The sequence below is a fragment of the Nelumbo lutea genome, chromosome 1 (assembly GCF_056320005.1).
Source record: "Nelumbo lutea isolate HS-2025 chromosome 1, American lotus-T2T, whole genome shotgun sequence".
Taxonomy (NCBI): domain Eukaryota; kingdom Viridiplantae; phylum Streptophyta; class Magnoliopsida; order Proteales; family Nelumbonaceae; genus Nelumbo; species Nelumbo lutea.
In genome coordinates, this window is record NC_142684.1 from 138653132 (window position 1) to 138671187 (window position 18056).

Genomic DNA, 18056 nt, shown 5'->3' on the forward strand with positions numbered 1-18056 from the left:
CGCAGTCTTTAATGCGTAGCCCCAAAAGGATGTGGGTAGTTCCGAGTGTACGAGAAGTGATCGGACCATATCCAATAAAGTCTGGTTCCTCCTTTCTGACACACCGTTTAACTGTGGTGTAGCAGGAGGAGCTAGTTGTGATACTATTCTATTGTCCTTTAAGTAGTCATTGGATTTGTCAAAGAGATGTTCGCCACCTCGATCTGATCGAAGGGTCTTAATTTCTCTCCCTAACTGTTTCTCGATTTGTTTGAATTCTTTGAACTTTTCAAAAGATTCAGACTTATGTCTCATTAGGTACACGTAACCATATCGTGAGTAATCATCGGTAAATGTTATAAAATAAACATGCTGGTTACGTGTCCTAACATTCAGGGGACCACATACATTAGTATGTATAAGGTCAAATGTGCTTGTAGATCTTTCGGGCTTTCCCGTAAATGGCCGTTTCATCATCTTACCCTGAAGGCAAGGTTCACAGGTTGGAATATCTACGGTTAGAAAATCCAAAGGACCATCCTTTACCAACCTTGTGATACGATCTATATTAATGTGGCCAAGTCGGTAATGCCACAGGCACGTGGGACTTACTGTATCACGAGTCCTCTTCTTGGGGATTATTTCTGACGTAGTTTCGGTAATGTTTGCTTCCAGAGAAGGATGAAGAACATTGAGACTATTCTCAAGTTCTCCATATGCGAGGAACTTGTTATTCCGTTTAATGGTAATCACATTACCGAATAAGATAGAATAACCATCATGCACAATTTTGAGACAAATCAAATTTCTTCTTAAATTAGGTATGCAAAGACAATTTTTAAGTACAATTGTTCATTCTCTGAAAACTAGTTCTATAGTTCCTATGGATGTAGCTGCAACTGTTGCAGAAGTCCCCAAGTAGAGTGTCATTTTTCCGTCACTCAGTCTTTTGCTTATCTTGAACCCCTACAGTGAGTTACACACATGAATTGAAGCTCCGGAGTCAATATACCAGGAAGCAGAAGTAACCAACAAGTTGGTCTTTATGATAAAAGATTCGAAATTACCTTTCTTCTTAGTCTCCAGAAATTGAGGACAGTTCCTCTTCCAGTGGCCGGTCTGTTTGCAATAGTGACATGCATTTGATGCCTTATCCTTCTTCTGCTTTTTAGCTTTGCTACCTTTCTTCTGAGCCTGCCTTTTAGCCTTCCGCTTTTTCTTACCTGATTTGCCACATTCAACAAACATGGCAATCGGCTTATCCTTCTTAATCAGTTCTTCAGCCCTCTGCAACATATTGCTGAGTTCCTGAAGGCTAACATTTAACTTATTCATGTTATAGTTCATGATGAATTGATTGAAGGACGGAGGCAAGGAATTGAGGACAACATCAATTTTGGTGTAATGGTCTAGCCCTAACCCGAGAGCTTCTAGTTCATTGATATAACCCATCATCTTTAGACAATGGTCATGAACCTGTTGGTTCTCGGTCATCTTTGTGGTCATAAACAATTTTAAGACCTTCTGACGAGTAGAATGGTTCTGCTCTTCATACATAGTCTTCAGACTATCCAATATATCATTGGACACTTCGATCTTATTGAATTGTCACTGTATCGGATTATCTTAGCAATTTTGTCAAATTTTTCGGACGTTAGAACCAACATAAGGTTTCAGGACCAGTCAGCATAATTAAGGCCCTTGAGTTTGTTGTCATCCAACAGTTTGGTCAGGTTTCTGTTTGCCATTTCTGGTAAAGGCAAGGCAGATTTGTAAGTCCACAACCTAATTGATTCATGTCATCACATAGATATGGCTTTTAATCTATGTTCAATTTCCATTTTGGGCATCTCTAAGATTCCCTCCAATCTCAATGACGGAGACAATTATGTTTCTAGAAATGCGGGAAACCACATAGGGTGCATGGAGCCAACTGTTTCAACTGCAAAACCCCACCACCTTCTGTGAAGAATCTCATCCACTCATCTTATGAGTTTTCCCTTTGGCCTCTGTCAAACAAGGTTCATAGCCATTTTAGGTTAAACCTTTCTGTCCAGTAGGTTCTCACCCATTATGTTCGTGAACGCCAAGGTACCGTGGGAGAGTTCCATTTTAGGATAGGCCCCTCCCACATCGATCTATGACGCCCCTATCATCTCATGAAGCAATCCAGCCAACTGCATTAGTAGATGGATAGCTCAATTTTATGGTGCATCCCCACCCACCAATACAGTCAACCTTCATACTAATGATGGAAGGTCTTTAGAGAATTCGTCATATGAAATTCCCTATCACATGCACTTATGTTAAATGGATGGATCGAAAAACTTCCAAGAATTTATTTAGGTCAAACCGAAGTGGCTCCCACTGGCTTTCATAAAGCCAGATTTAGATGGGCCCTAAACGGCTAGGGTTCTGCATAGTTTCTCTTGGGGAGGAAGCTGGTGTGGGGCCCACCATGTAAGGAGATCATCCAATGATCTTAAGGACACTATGGCAATGATGTGCATTCAGTCATGGTGTTCGAAAGAGCCATTGTTGCATTAACATGGGCCAAGCACTTATGGCCCATGTAATCAACACATCACAAGCATGAAAACCATAATTGATCAAATCAATTAAATAATTATAAAACCCATATGTAAAGCCCATTTAATTTCATAATATTATCAATTAATATTATCTAGGTATATGGGCTGAACTACAAAGAGCAGTTCGGCCCATATAGCATTTATGCTAAACTGGGCTAAAGTAGTTTTAACATATTAAAACTGCGTTTTACAGATGTGGGTCGAATTGCATCTTGCAATTAACCATCAATCCCTCGGCCCATATAGGCAATTTTAGGGCTGAGAACAACCCCCACCGAACCATAGATAAGGTCCAACTAGTTTGGTCCAATCTGGTTCAAATGGGTCTAGGGTTTGATGTTTAATTCAATATTCAATTCAAGAAGATCTGAAATTAAACAATTGATACAAGACAATCAAGAATCAGTAAGAGGGTTGTTCGTAAGACCGCTACCTTGCAAAACAAAGATTAGTTCGCAGTATGCAGTTTCCAAAACTGCAAATTGCAGATGGCTGAACCCAAATCTGCGAAATTCTCTCCTTTGCGCTTTCTGCTTAGTTCTTGAATGAAATAAAATAGAAAACCTAATTTTCTATTAATATTACATCAGATTTGAATTCCTATACATTATGTCTAAAAATTAAAAATAATAAAATTAATTACAGACCATGACTGAATAGAACAAATCAGCAGGTGCGCAGAGTTCTTGCGCTATTAAAGAATTCGATCTCCACCATACAAACAGCCCAAAGTCCAAGAAAAATATATGGAACAATTTTAGATATAAATCAGATTAACAAAGATTTAATTTCAGATCATTCACCCAAAAACTGGGAAACAATTTCACAGAAAGACGCTAACTGCGAAAATCGGGTAGAATGCCTTCTGCCCATTTGCGTAGACCCAGATCTGTTTTAATTCGGTTCAAGATTTGAACTTGGCTCTGATACCACTGAAGGGATGAGAGATCCATCATATGGATGGCCGAACCCTACAGGAAGGTAGGGCGAAATTTCAAAAAATTTCCATCTGGGAATCATATTCCCTATTTTTGAAAACTGCACTTTCAAGGATCAATCTTGAATGAAACCGGACCAGATCTGAAACCAAAAGGGAGGAGAGGGATATACTTGATACGGAGTAACAGTAACTCTCAATGAAGGTGCTCACGCCCAAGGAGAAAACCAAAAACTGCTCCCACTGAAGATGACACAGTGTGAGGTGAAGCAGAATCAATAGGATGGCTCTTTAGCAAGAACCAAATTCTTCAACAAGAATGTAGTGGAGGGCTGGTGAGCACAACTTCAGATTGCGGGTGAACGGGTGCGTAACACGTGGGAATCTGCTGAACAACTTCGGCCAAATCTTGAAGAAAGCTAAAAGCGCTATTTGATGAGCCTGTGTAGTATTAGGTAGTTGGTCAGGTAAAGGCTGACCAAGCCAATGATGCTTAGCTGGTCTTTTCGAATGATCTATCGCACTGGGACTGAGACACGGCCCGGACTCCAACGGGGGGCAGTAGTGGGGAATCTTGGACAATGGGCGAGAGTAGTGCGCTGGAGCAGCTTGTTGATCGCTTTGTTCAAAAATGACACAAAGCTGGATATGAGTAGATGTTGGTCGAAAACGTCTCTCGTTCACAATGGAACATAATGGTCTTCTAGCAAGAAGCAATATCAAGAACGGTTCTTGATCATTCCCACAAGTGGAGATTGAATTGGGTAGGAGCGACAAGAGCAGGAGAGAAAAGAGCAGAAGACAAAAGCAGTCAAACTGTGTAGTCTTCTATCTGTATTCAGCGAACTGTCTATTTGGAGGTTCGCCCTGCTCTCCTATTTATAGCCTTAAAGAGAGAATCTCCTAATCCCATTAGGAGTTTCCTAATCCAAATCTTTTATTTGGATTTGGACTCTTTTTAACAGATAGGGATAATCCCTTATCTTATCTCCTAATCAATTAGGAGTTCCTTTGATCCAAATCCTTATTTGGATCTGGACTCTTTAAGATCTGTTGATCCAAATCCCAAATCCCCCCCTATTTAATTAATTTTATTAACCCAATTCGAATTGGGCTTTAGGCCCATTAAGTTCATGTGCTCACTTAAACTCTTAACTTGCTGCCTAGTTGACTCTCCTTGTATGGCGTGGGACCCAACATTGATGTACACATCAGCCACATGGGTTCAACCCAGCCTTTGTTACAAGGCCTAGCCAAATTCACTGTAGGAGATAGTGAACCCCTAAGTCCATCACCATGGACTCATAATGGGCCCAACATTTACACTAAATGGTCATTGGGTCCAGCCACCTTATGAAAACCCAAGGATTGTGGGCAGATGCAAGATTAGCCCATCAGGTATTACCCTCAACGATCTTACACTTAACCTCTCAGCCCATAATGATCAAACACTGCCCGACAAGAAAGGACCTCTTCCTCGGCTACAAGGTACAGTGTTGCACTCTCTACTCACATGGATCCCTGGAATTAAAGCCATTTGCAAACATTTTGAAACCATTATATATTATATATATATATATATATATATATATATATATATATGTATATCTTTATATAAATATATTTTGCATAAACAAATTTCAATGGTTGAAATCAACTGCTGGCAGTTTAGGTTTCCATCAGGGAGAGTGCATCCCTGATCATTCACTTTGTCCGACGAAGGGGCTGATCCTGTCACTATGATCTCCCACTTGGATGAATTCTCGGATTGTCCCAACATGCCCAGGTTTTGACCCCCTTTAAGGGTTTCACTGATTGGCATATCAAAGACAACCCAATCCGACACCCAGTGTAGTACCATAATTGAGTCTAGGGGTCAGGTGTAACATTCTAGTTTTGCCCATCTATTTCCAAGGTCCAAGGCAATACTGAAATTTCGGTCCGGTTCAGGGTTTCAAGAAAACCCACACTGGATGTACCTGTGAATTTTCTAACTATAGAAGATCTTCCAACCTGTGAACCTTGCCTTCAGGGTAAGATGACGAAACGACAATTTAACGGTAAGCCTGAAAGATTTACAGGCACGCTTGACCTTATACATGCTGATGCATGTGGTCCCATGTGTGTTAGGGCACGTAACCAGCACATTTATTTCATAATATTTACCGATGATTACTCACGGTATGGTTACGTGTACCTAATGAGACACAACTCTGAATCCTTTGAAAAGTTCAGAGAGTTCAAACAAGAGGTCGAGAAGCAGTTAGGGAGAGAAATTAAGGCCCTTCGATCGGATCGAGGTGGCGAGTATCTCTCTGACGAATTCAGGGACTACTTAAAAGACAATGGGATAGTATCACAACTAGCTCATCCTGCTAAACCACAGCTAAATGGTGTGTTAGAGAGGAGGAATCTGACTTTATTGGATATGGTCCAATCACTTCTCGTACACTCAGAGTTACCCACATCCTTTTGGGGTTACGCATTAGAGACTGCGATAAGGTTACGCTCCTGGTTCTGTATGTAGATGGCATTCTACTCATTGGGAATGATGTAGGAATGTTGACTACGGTGAAAGTATGGCATGAAAGATCTTGGAGAAGCCTCCTACATACTGTGTTTTCGGCTCTTTAGAGATAGATCTAAGAGGATAATAGGATTATCCCAATCTGCTTACAATGACAAGATAGTCAAGAGATATGTCTCCCAAGTCTCCTGAAGAGATTGAAGGCATGAAGGACATTCCCTATGCCTCAGCCGTGGGGAGCATCATGTATGCCATGCTGTGCACTCGTCCTGACATCTCTCAGGCAGTGAGTGTGGTAAGTAGATTCCAGTCAAACCCAGGGTAGGAGCCTTGGACTGTTGTGAAAAACATACTAAAATACCTTCAAAGGACAAAATAGTTTTGTTTGGTATTCGATGGTAGTTCACTATAGATCCAGGGGTATACTGATGCCAACTTCCAGTCAGATCCAGATGATAGAAAGTCTACATCTGATTATGTTTTCACGATAGGATCGTGTGTTGTTTGCTGGAAAAGTAGCAAACAGGGGTCCACGGTAGATTCCACAACCGAAGCCGAATACATTGCCGCAAGTAAAGCTACCAGAGAAGCCGTATGGATGAAGAAGTTCATTCATGAATTGGGAGTGGTTCCATCCAGCACATCACCCATTCCATTGCTGTGACAACACTGGAGCCATTGTTCAGGCTAAGGAGCCACGAGCCCACTCGAAGTCGACGCACATCGAGAGGAAGTACCATGTACTATGGGAGATAGTTGGAATAGGGGATGTCCTAATTCAGAAGGTAGCATGAGAGGAAAATTTAGTAGACCCATTGACTAAGCCATTGGCATAGAAAGTGTTTGAGAAACACGTGGAAAGCATGGGGCTCCGGCTTATACCAGATTGGACCTAAGTGCAAGTGGGAGCTGTTAGACAGTGTATGCCCTTTGCTCCAATCAGAATGATGTACGTTATGACATTTAATGTAAATGAATAAAGTACATATTTGATTCATGTTATTATGGTGTGTTTCTGTGTAATACCCTTAAACTGGACACGTATGAGACTCGTGTTAGTTTAGAATCTTCACAGGCATTGGATAGATCATGGGAGATTTATCTTGTCAAGGCCGACACTGATGTGCCGCCAAGTTGGTTGGGGTGGCTTGTCTCAGCTACCAGGGTGAGACCTGAGGTACATGTAGTGTAGGTTTTTTTAAAACCCTAAACCGGACCAGAATTCCAGTATTGCCCTGGACCTTGGAGATAGATGGGCAAATCTGGAATGTTACACCTGACCCCTAGACTCGATTATGATACTACACTAGGTGTAGGATTGTGTTGTTTTTGATATGCCAATCAGTGAGATCCTTAGAGGGGGTCAAAACCTGGGTATGTTGGGACAGTTCGAGAATTCATCTGAGTGGGTGATCATAGTGACAGGATCAGCCCCTTTGTCGGACAAAGTGAATGATCGGGGATGCACTCTCTTTGATGGAAACCAAAACTGCCGGCAGTCGATTTCAACCGTTGAAATTTGTTATGCAAAATATATTTATATAGGGATATACATATTGTGGTTTCAAAATGTTTGCAAAAGGTTTTAATTCTCGGGATCCATGTGAGTAGTGAGTGCAACACTGTACCTTGCAGCCGAGGGAGAGGTCCTCTCTTGTCGGGCAGTGTTTGATCATTATGGGCTGAGAGGTTAAGTGTAAGACCATTGAGGGTAATACCTGATGGGCTAATCTTGCATCTATCCACAGTCCAATGGGTTTTTATATGGTGGCTTGACCCAAAGACCATTTAGTGTAAATGTTGGGCCCATTAAGAGCCCATGGTGATGGACTCAGGGGTTCAATGTCTCCTACAGTGAATTCGGCTAGGCCTTGTAACAGAGGCTGGAATGAACCCATGTGGCTGATGTGTAGATCAATGTTTGGGTCCCACGCAATACAAGGATATCCAACTGGGCATTTGTTTGGAGGATAAGTGAGCACATAGACTTAATGGGCCTAAATTCCAATACGAACTGGCTTAATGAGATTAATTAAAGAGGGGCGGTTCTGGGATTTAGATCAACAGATAGGATAAGGGATTGTCCCTATCCACTCAGAGAGTCCAGATCCAAATAGAGATCTGGATCAGGAAACTCCTAATTAGATTAGGAGGGCTGATCTTTATCTGCAAATAAGATAGGGGATTATCCTTATCTCTTAAAGAGAGTTCAGATCCAAATACAAGATTTGGATTAGGAAATACCTAATGGGATTAGGAGAACCTCTCTTTAAAGCTATAAATAGAGGACCAGGGCGAACCTCCAGATCATCCTTCAGTCTACTGATTCATGAGAGAAGATAGCATACAGTTGGACTGCCTCTATCTTCTGCTCTTGCTCTCTCCTGCTATTGCCGCCATAACCAGTTCGATCTCTGCTTTGCGAGCGATCGAGAAAGGGTTTTTGATAGCATCTTTTGGTAGAAAAGGTGATTTGAAGTCGTGCTCACTCACCCTCCATTAGATTCTCTCTGAAGAATCGGGTTTTTGTTGAAGAACCATCCTGCTGATTTTGCTTCATCCTACACCTTGTCATCTTCGGTGGAAGCAGTCTTTGGATTCATCCTTGGGTGTGAACACTTTCATTGGAGGTTACTATTACTTCGTATCAGGTATAACCCTCTTTGGTTTTAGATCTAGTTTGGTTTAGTTTCAAGATTGATCATTGAAAATGCAGTTTTTTAAAATAGGGAATGTGATTCCCACATGGGAGAGAGAGAAATTTTTGAAATTCCGCCCAACCTACCTGTAGGGTTCAGCCATCCATATGATGGATCTCTCATCCCTTCAATAATGTGCATCAAGATATATCTTTACAATGCAGTCTACTTTGGACATTGTTTTTCTTTTAAGTGTTTTTTCCTCTAGCATACTCTTCAATGGGTCAGATCACATCCCCCACCCCCATGATTATTAATAAAACTTTCTTTTCTTTTTCAAAAAAAAAAAATCAGAATAATACAGGTTGTTGTCTTGATTGATTTCTCTTGTTTTTTTTTTTTTTGTTTGGAGTTGGTTGGGAATAGCTTTGTTTTTTCTTTTTTCTAGGGTGAATTCTGGTCATCTTCCTTGTAATCTTTTTTTTTTTTTCTTTTAATAAATTTTGTTTTATTACCCAAGTTGTTATTGTCCCTATCATGTAACTTGGTTAACTTTTCCCTTCGATGGATTCATTAAATTTCTGGTCCAGATGATCACCTGTAGTATTCATGGACTGGTTGGTTGTCCTTTTAGTCTACTGATGGGCTCTCTTAAACTTCAGCAATCTTTAATCACTAAATATTATACTAGAGGTATCCTACTAATGCAGACTGCAAAGAGTAACAAGGCCATACATATGGTTTGTGTTAAGCTGGCTTGCCTAATTTTTCCAGGTCAATATTCCAAATAATAAGAGCTTATTAGCAATTCCAGCTGGTATTAAGCAGAAGCGATATGTTGATGCTATAGTTCAAAAGGTACTATTGTTTATTTGTGGTTTACATCTCTTAAGAGGCTTGCCTAATTTCTTCGAATTTCAGTTTATTTCAGAGAATTTTACTGTTGTTCTTTTCCACTACGATGGGAATGTGGATGGTTGGCTGGATCTAGAGTGGAGTAACAACGCCATACATATAGTTGCTCAGAATCAAACAAAATGGTATGACCTTTGAAGAGTTTTTACTTCTATTTTGGGTCATTTGTGAGTAGAGAAGATTGCATGTTTTTGGGCTGTTGTTAAAAACTCACAGTACCATCATTATATTTTGGAATAAATCCTTGTTAATGAAATTTGGTGGGGAAGTCTACCGCATTCTTTTTGGATTTTTTTAGGATAAAGTGTAATAATATTAAATTGAGTTTGGATACCGTTGAGAACTTATGGTTATGATCTTCCTATCTGGTCCTACTTTCTTGCTTAGAAGATCTCTGAGTTGGATCTTTTGTATGTCTTGTCCCACCAATTCCATGTCCCCAATGATTAGTGTATCATTGCTAGCATTTCCCTAGGGTCTCCATTACTTCTTTAACTTACTATGATTATGGCATATTTTTTTTGTCCCAGGTGGTTTGCGAAACGTTTTCTGCATCCAGATGTTGTTTCCGTTTATGATTATATATTTCTATGGGAGGAGGATTTAGGAGTAGACAATTTCCACCCTGGAAGGTACTTATCAAGGTCTTCTATAATGTTAGTCTGCTCTGCTGATGTTGTCTTTTCTTAAAGTCTGAATTGTGTGTAAGTGAAGTATTAAAGGCTTTTTGTTTGGAGTGCGGGCATTTATATTTGAGTAATTACAGGGCAGGGTTTATTTTATGTTTCTGGTCAGCAGCATTTGATGTTTTGTAATCTCTGGTATTTAAAGCCATTTATTCAAATGTTACATGTATTTGATAAGCAGGGATATTTTTTGTATTTATGACTAAAGAAAGATAAATGGTTCATCTTTCTCCATGATTATAGGTGTTGGATTCCTTCTGTCTTCAACATCTGTATGTTCAAAAAATATTTGCATTTTTTTATCAAAGGGTTTCCTTTTTCTTCCAAAGTCTTATGCTTCTTAGATATTATGTGTTTAATAATCTGGGTTAGATGATATATCTTCCAAGGGTTTACTTATTCCATGTAGAGAGACTGGGCCAAATGGGCCCTAGCCCATTACTATCTTTTTTATTAGTTCTTTCTTATTATTAGTTCTTAATTGGCCTTTAATCCTTTTTTATGTTTTCTAAGTATGCTGATGAGGTGGACGCCTACTTAAAGGTAGACTTGTAATTTATGTAATCTAAGCAAGATTAATAAAAGATTAGAGAGGAGAAAGAGGAGATCATCGAACTCCTCCTTTTTCTCCCTTCTTCTCCATTCTTTCTTCTTCCTCTTGCTGTCTTCTTCTTCTTCTCTTTCTCTTCTACCTTAATCTGAAATATTTTCACTATTTTTTATTGGTTTGAATCACATCTTTCCATACACCTTTACCCATCAAAAATGGAAGAAAGAAAGAAAGCTAGAACCTCAGGATGTGTTCTGTGATGTAAAAAGCTTGATGTCAGAAAGAATTTATACCCTCTCCTTTTCTAAGCTTTGTCTTCATTTATTAAAGCAGTCAGACCTTATCCAATTCCCTTACAAGAAATTTTGAGGTGGTTTATTAGAGTAGTGGGTCTTGGGCTGGTTAATGCATGCAGGGAAAAGGAAATAACAAGTGCAGACAAATTGGAATCTAATACCAGTCGTTGCCTATTTGTAGGTTACCCAAAAGGCTCTGTAGATTACCTATTCTATGATCCGAAAGAACAAAAGGTGTTTTGCAGTCAAAATGCTTGTTTCTCAGAAGAAGATTACATATTGGAGAATCTTTAGCAAGAAGTTGTTCTTGATGAGGAGAGCCCAGGAGTAGTGGGAGATGCCCCACAAGCTTCAGATACTCAACCTAGAAGGTCTACCCGGGTATCAAGGCATCCAGTTCGTTACGGCTATGACCAAGAAAGTTACTTAGTGGAAGACACGACAAATGAGGAGGATCCCACGACTTATGCGGAAGCTATGTTGGACATAGATTCCTTGAAGTTGGTAGATGCCATGAAAGCCGAGATGGACTCGATGGAGACCAACAAGGTCTGGACTCTTGTATACCCACCCCCTGGGGTGAAAGCAATTGGTTGCAAGTGGATTTACAAGAGGAAGAAGGGCCCAGATGGTAACATTGAGACCTATAAAACTCGTCTTGTGGCAAAAGGGTACACTCAGAAAGAGGGAATCGACTATGAGGAGACCTTTTCGCCGATGGCTATGCTAAAGTCTATTAGGATCTTGGTAGCTGTAGTAGCATACCATAACTACGAGATTTGGCAAATGAATGACAAAACCGCTTTCCTGAATGGAGATCTTACTAAAGATATCTATATGCAGCAACCGCAAGGATTCATTGTTGCAGGTGAAGGGATGAGAGATCGATCATATGGATGGCCGAACCATGTAGGAAGGTAAGGCGAAATTTCAAAAATTTCACTCTCCCATGTGGGAACCATATTCCCTATTTTTGAAAACTGCATTTTCAAGGATCAATCTTGAATCTAAACCAAACCAGATCTGAAACCAAAAGGGAGTGGAGGGTTATACCTGATACGAAGTAATAGTAACCTCCAATTAAGGTGCTCACGCCCAAGGATGAATCCAAAGACTGCTTTACCGAAGATGACACGATGCAGGATGAAGCAGAATCAGCAGGATGGCTCTTCAGCAAGAACCTGATTCTTCAGCAAGAATCTGATGGAGGGTGAGTGAGCACGACTTCAGATCACTTTTTCTGCCAAAAGATGATATCAAGAACCCTTTCTTGATCGCTCCCAGAGTGGAGATCGAACTGGTTATGGCGGTAATAGTAGGAGAGAACAAGAGCGGAAGATAGAGGCAGTCCAACTGTATGTTATCTTCTCTCTTGAATCAGTAGACTGAAGGATGAACTAGAGGTTCGCCCTGCTCCTCTATTTATAGCTTTAGAGAGGTTCTCCTAATCCCATTAGGAGTTCCCTAATCCAAATCTTGTATTTGGATCTGGACTCTCTTTAAGGGATAAGGATAATCCCTTATCTTAGCTGACAAGAGAGTGTTTCAGAGGTTACTGGGGAAATTTCATTATCTATGTATGACTCGTCCAGACATTTCATATGCTGTGACTCATCAGCCAGTTCATGCATGCTCCTAGAGACACATATGGTTGTTGCAGAAAGGGTGTTATGCTACCTTAAGGGAACCCCCGAGAAGGGTATATTATTTGCTAAAAATGGACACATGAAGGTAGAAGCATATATAGATGCTGATTGGGCAGGAAATGTGGATTATAGGAGATCCACATTAGGATATTGTGCTATGGTAGCTGGAAATTTTGTTTCCTGGAGAAGCAAAAAACAATCAGTGGTTGCTAGATCTTCAGCTGAGGTAGAGTATAGAGTTATGGCCCATGGTGTTTTTGAGTGGTTTTTATGGCTTAGATCTCTCCTTAATGAGATGATTGTTTCATGTGACGAGCCACTGATGTTGTGTTGTGATAACCAAGCTGCTATTAACATTGCTCACAACCCAGATCAGCATGATAGAACTAAGCACATTAAGGTAGACATACACTTTATACGAGAGAGAGTGGCTTCAGGAGAGGTGTGCCTACCTTTCATTGCATCAAAAGAGCAGCTAGTAGATTTTCTAACTAAGGGAGTTGTAAAGGCAAAGCTTCAACATTATGTTAGCAAGCTGGGCATGATTGACATCTATGCTCAGCTTGAGGGGGAGTATAGTGAGAATGGGTCGAATGGGCCTTAGTGTTCTTTATTTCTTTTAAGTAATATTTAAAAGTTATGTTTCTTAGTTAGGGTCCTTAGTTATGGGCCTTGTTTTATTTTCTTTAATTATTTCTTTAGTGCTGGTCGCCCCATTAAGGGCATCCAAGTAATTGTACTCAGACTAAGAATTATTAATAAAAGTGATGAAAGACGGCTAGAGAGAGGTTCAAATTCGTCTTTTCTCCCTCCCCTTCTTTTCTTCTTCCACAACCTATTGCTGAAACTTCTTTCTTCTTCTTTCTCTTTCTCTATTTTCTTCTTTTCTTGCATTATCTGAATTACTGTAGGTGTAATTTTCATCTCTTCCTTCAGTGTGGAACTATATTATTGGTTCATTTTGGAGACCTCCTGTCTACAGATACTTGAAAATTGTGAAATCAGAGGGATTGGAGATATCTCAACCAGCTTTGGACCCAAAGTCTTCGGATATTCATCATAGGATCACCATCCGCAAAAAATCCAAAATTTTGCATAGGTGAATGACTTACCTTTTACACTATTACTAATGTATATTTCATCTCTTAAAACATCTGTTGCATAAATACAAAACAATGTCATTTACTTTATGCAGAAGAGTATATGATAGACGAGGAAGTGTGAAGTGTTCAGATGCTAGCCAAGAACCACCATGCACTGGGTTTGTTTTTTCTATTGAAATATTGAGAGTTTCTATTTTATTTGTTAAATGGATATTGTTATCTATTACCATTAATGTGCTCAAGTTATTTTCTCTAATTACAATATGCCTGTAAACAATTATTATTTATATACTTCATTTATAGATGGGTTGAGGGGATGACTCCAGTATTTTCAAGATCTGCTTGGCGTTGTGTTTGGCATCTTATCCAGGTAAATTACTTTTTTGTCCCATAATGCCTTGTATAAGATAGAACTAGCTTATTCGTTGTAAGTGTCATTCCATGAAAATTACTCATTTCAAGTCTATTCCAGATGGACAACATTGTTGTGAATGTGATATTTTGCTCTTTGTGAGCTTTCTTCACATGGAACAAGTAAAAGGGAATAACCACTCATTCTTTTTCTTCCTTTTTTCCAGTCCTAATGAATTATACAAATGCAAGTTTTAGCTGATACAAAAGACATTTGTATTTTGTTATCTTGAGTTCTAAGCTATGGTGCAGAACCTCACAGGAATTAACCGAAACTCTAGGATATTTTTACAAACTATTAAAATCAATCAACCACTCTCCATTTCCAATAACTCCTGTTATCCCTGCCATTATTCTGCATTCTGCTTGTTTGTCAAGTGCTTTTGATTTTTTCTGAAGCTAGGGAGTTGGACTTTGTTAGGGGAATTTTTTTTGTATAATTTTTCACATAACATAATTCACCCAATTAGACTAATAACTAGGGTATCAATTGGACTGGATTTGGTCCAATCCAATCCAGTCCAATGTGAGTCCATTATAAATGGACCAGGTCCAATCCAATCCAATGAATGTTTTGGACCAATTTGGACCAATCCAATTCAATGTTTGGACCATCCATTATAAATGGACCAGGTCCAATCCAATCCAATGAATGTTTTGGACCAATTTGGACTAATCCAATTCAATGTCTGGACCATCCATTATAAATGGACCGGTCCATTGACACCCTTGCTAGTAACTAGGTTTTTTGTTATTTGGGTAAGCCCCATTCAGGAAATCACGTAGATGCTCCCTTAATTACATCTTTGCTAGGGGTAGAGAAAACCTTTTGATTTTGATTCAGAAGTACAAATGAATATACTAAGCTAAGTATCATTTCTACAGAATTTTCCTTTGAAAACTCTAGTATATATTCCCTCTTTGTTTAAGAGAAAACCAACAAATATAAATAAACAAACTTTTTATACATAACAGATAAATAGGTGTCATAAATAGTCGTATTTCATCAATAAGACTACAAATGGCCTTTAAATTGTGGTTATGTGCATTATTATGGTGTGAAGAACCCATAATCAGCCAAGGGATTAAAAGAGCCCAACAGCTGAAAATCAGTAAACTGTTGGTGGAAGGCGACTCTAGGCTGGCTGTTAGCTGGCTACAGAAGGAAGATTTTAGTCTTTGGAGGTTATCAAATGAAAAAAAAGAAAATTAACCAACTAACTCAAAACATGCAAATTCAGGTTCAGTGGTCCAAGAGGAGTGCTAATTCTCTGGTAGACACTTTGGCCAAACAAGGGGTGGGAAGAGCAAATCTCTTTTGGGCATTGTTGTAATCTGATCTATAAGGTTAGGGAGGGTTAAGAGTTTTTACCCCTCCCTTCCTAATGTATATTTCTATTATCTTTTTTCTTAATAAAAGTTGTTATTGATAAAAAAAAAAAAAATCAGCCAAGTTTCATGAACAATGTTGTAGATGGTTTTCCTCCTCACACATATGTTAATATGCTACGAGGAACCATAATAAGCTAAGTTGCATGAACAAGGCTGTAGATTGTTGTCTCCCTCACAAAAAATGAAACAAGGAGAAAGAAAAAAATAAAATGAAAACAATAAGGAAAGAAGGTGTGAAAGGAGTATAAAGAAAGACATAGGCCTAATAGAGGGAGTTGTAGGAGTATCATAATGAAGAGGTGGAGGAATACTGCAATCCCTACCTTCTTTCTCCTCTTCTTCCTTTTCTTCCACACCACAATCTTCTTTTCTTTCTCCTTTGGTTTGTCTCTTGTTGTTGTAAATTCTATCAACTGAATAGCATTAGCCAAAAAAATGGCATTAACCCCTTCTCTTGTAGGAGAGGAGTTTATATAGAGGAGGGAGGTGGTTAAGTAACTTCCCACTCCTCTCTTCTTAGGGTGCCAAGTGTCATCCACTTAAAATGGGTTAAAGAGGGAAAAGAAAATTTTTCCTTCCTAAGGTGACAAGTGTCCCCCCACGTAAAGTGGTTAGAGGGGGGGATAACTCTCTCCCCTAGGGTGACATGTGCCCCCCCACTTAAAGTGGTTAGAGGAGGGAAAATGACTCTCTCCCCTAGGGTGACATGTGTCCCACCACTTAAAGTGGTTAGAGGAGGTGAAATGACTGTAGTCTCTCCCCTAGGGTGACATGTGTCCCCCCACTTCAAGTGGTTAAAGGAGGGAAAATAGCCCTCTTGTTAAAATAAGACAAATGGCATCCCCTGGGACACCTCACAAAAATTTTAATTAACACAAATAAAACTTTTTGTAGGGCCTGCTGTCCCATTAAATGGGCTCTACTGCAGGCCCATTAAATGCTTAATGCATTACAAATAAGGCCCAATTAACTTAGGGCCTGCTGTTTACTAAATTGGACTACAGGCCCCTTTCTTTCCTAAATTATTTCAGCCCATCCATGGGACTGACTGGGCTTAAAAGTTAGGTTGGAAAGAAAGCCCCTTTTTTCTTTTTTTTTTTCTTTTTTTTTTTTCTTTAAGCTGTGATTAGGAGTATCTTAATAACATGCTCCCAGTCCAGCAAAATTAAGGACTTGACAGACTTCCATGTCTTTTATTGTGTGCTAGCCTAGAAAATCTGAAGGCCTTGGCATCAGAAATATTAAATTGGTTAATAAGGCTCTTCTGGGTAAATGGTGTTGGAGATTCAGCAAAGAGAGATACGGCATATGGAGAAGAATTATTGAAGACAAATATGGGCTCACAAACCTTGGTTGGGATTCAGGCGCCGGTCTATCCCCGAAGGGGCGTGCTCTGTGGAGCAATATAGCCTCTATTCTCCTTGATTTCTTGAAGGGCATCAGGTGCAAGGTTGGTAGAGGTAATCGCCTCAAATTCTGGCATGATCAGTGGTGTGGGAATCTGGCTCTACAGGAGAGATTCCCCTCTCTTTTCGACATTGCACTTGGTAAGGATGCTGTGGTTGAAGACTGATTTGACTCTGTGAATGGGGAGGTTGTTTGGGGCCCCACTTTTCGAAGAAATCTCAATGATTGGGAAATCAGCCCACTGGCTGAGCTGTTAAGCCTTGTTCAAAACATCCTGCCTAATTATCGAACTGAAGATGAAAGGTTCTGGTCTTGGTTCTCCTCAGGCAAGTTTTCCTCTCAGCCCTTCTACAACAACTTGGTGTCTTTCGAGGACATTGATTTCTGTTGGGCTTTGATCTGGAATTCCCATGCCCCATCCAAGGTTGCCTTCCTGGTTTGGACTGGTGCTTGGTAAATGCCTTACCACTGATCAGCTGCTTAGAAGGGGAATGCTACTTTCTAACTTCTTGTGCCCCTTGTGTAATGAGACTTTTGAATCCTCTAATCACCTTTTTATCCATTGCAGTTTTTCTTCCCAACTGTGGGACATGGCTTGGTCATGCTTCGGTGTTTAGTCCTGCTTACCTGAATCAGTTCTTCAACTTCTGGAAGGGTAGTCCCTCAGGGGTTTGAATGCTAGGGGCAAACTGCTTTGGAGAATTTTTCCATCTTCCATCCCATGGGCTCTCTGGAAGTAAAGAAACAGCTGAGTCTTTGATAACAATTATTCTGATGTAATTTCAGTTAAAAACAAGGTTGCATGTTTTTTTGTTTTCCTGGTTAAGTGTACAAAGGGGTGTTCATGGGTACCCAGCTTTTCTCTTTTTTGCAAGCTGGACCTTTCTTTCGTTAAATATTTTTGTATTCCCAATGTGCAGGCTCTCATTGTACATGGGCTGATGTTTCTTGATTTCTCTCATACTTTAATACATTGC

The 18056-nt window shown here is 39.8% G+C and overlaps 1 protein-coding gene across 17 annotated transcripts in view; it reads left to right on the plus strand.

The window, feature by feature from the left end:
- The window catches only part of LOC148877879 (uncharacterized), a 66363-nt gene that overhangs the window by 35703 nt on the left and 12604 nt on the right, over positions 1 to 18056 (plus strand). For 13 of the 17 annotated variants that reach the window (XM_088945864.1, XM_088945868.1, XM_088945852.1 and 10 more), the window contains 6 exons: positions 9448 to 9531; positions 9595 to 9713; positions 10119 to 10220; positions 13749 to 13865; positions 13962 to 14027; positions 14173 to 14239. In XM_088945864.1, the coding sequence (XP_088801990.1) occupies positions 9448 to 9531; positions 9595 to 9713; positions 10119 to 10220; positions 13749 to 13865; positions 13962 to 14027; positions 14173 to 14239 (555 nt within the window). The remainder of the gene's footprint in view (positions 1 to 9447; positions 9532 to 9594; positions 9714 to 10118; positions 10221 to 13748; positions 13866 to 13961; positions 14028 to 14172; positions 14240 to 18056) is intronic. The other 4 variants (XM_088945876.1, XM_088945858.1, XM_088945873.1 and 1 more) reach the window with 1 other exon arrangement.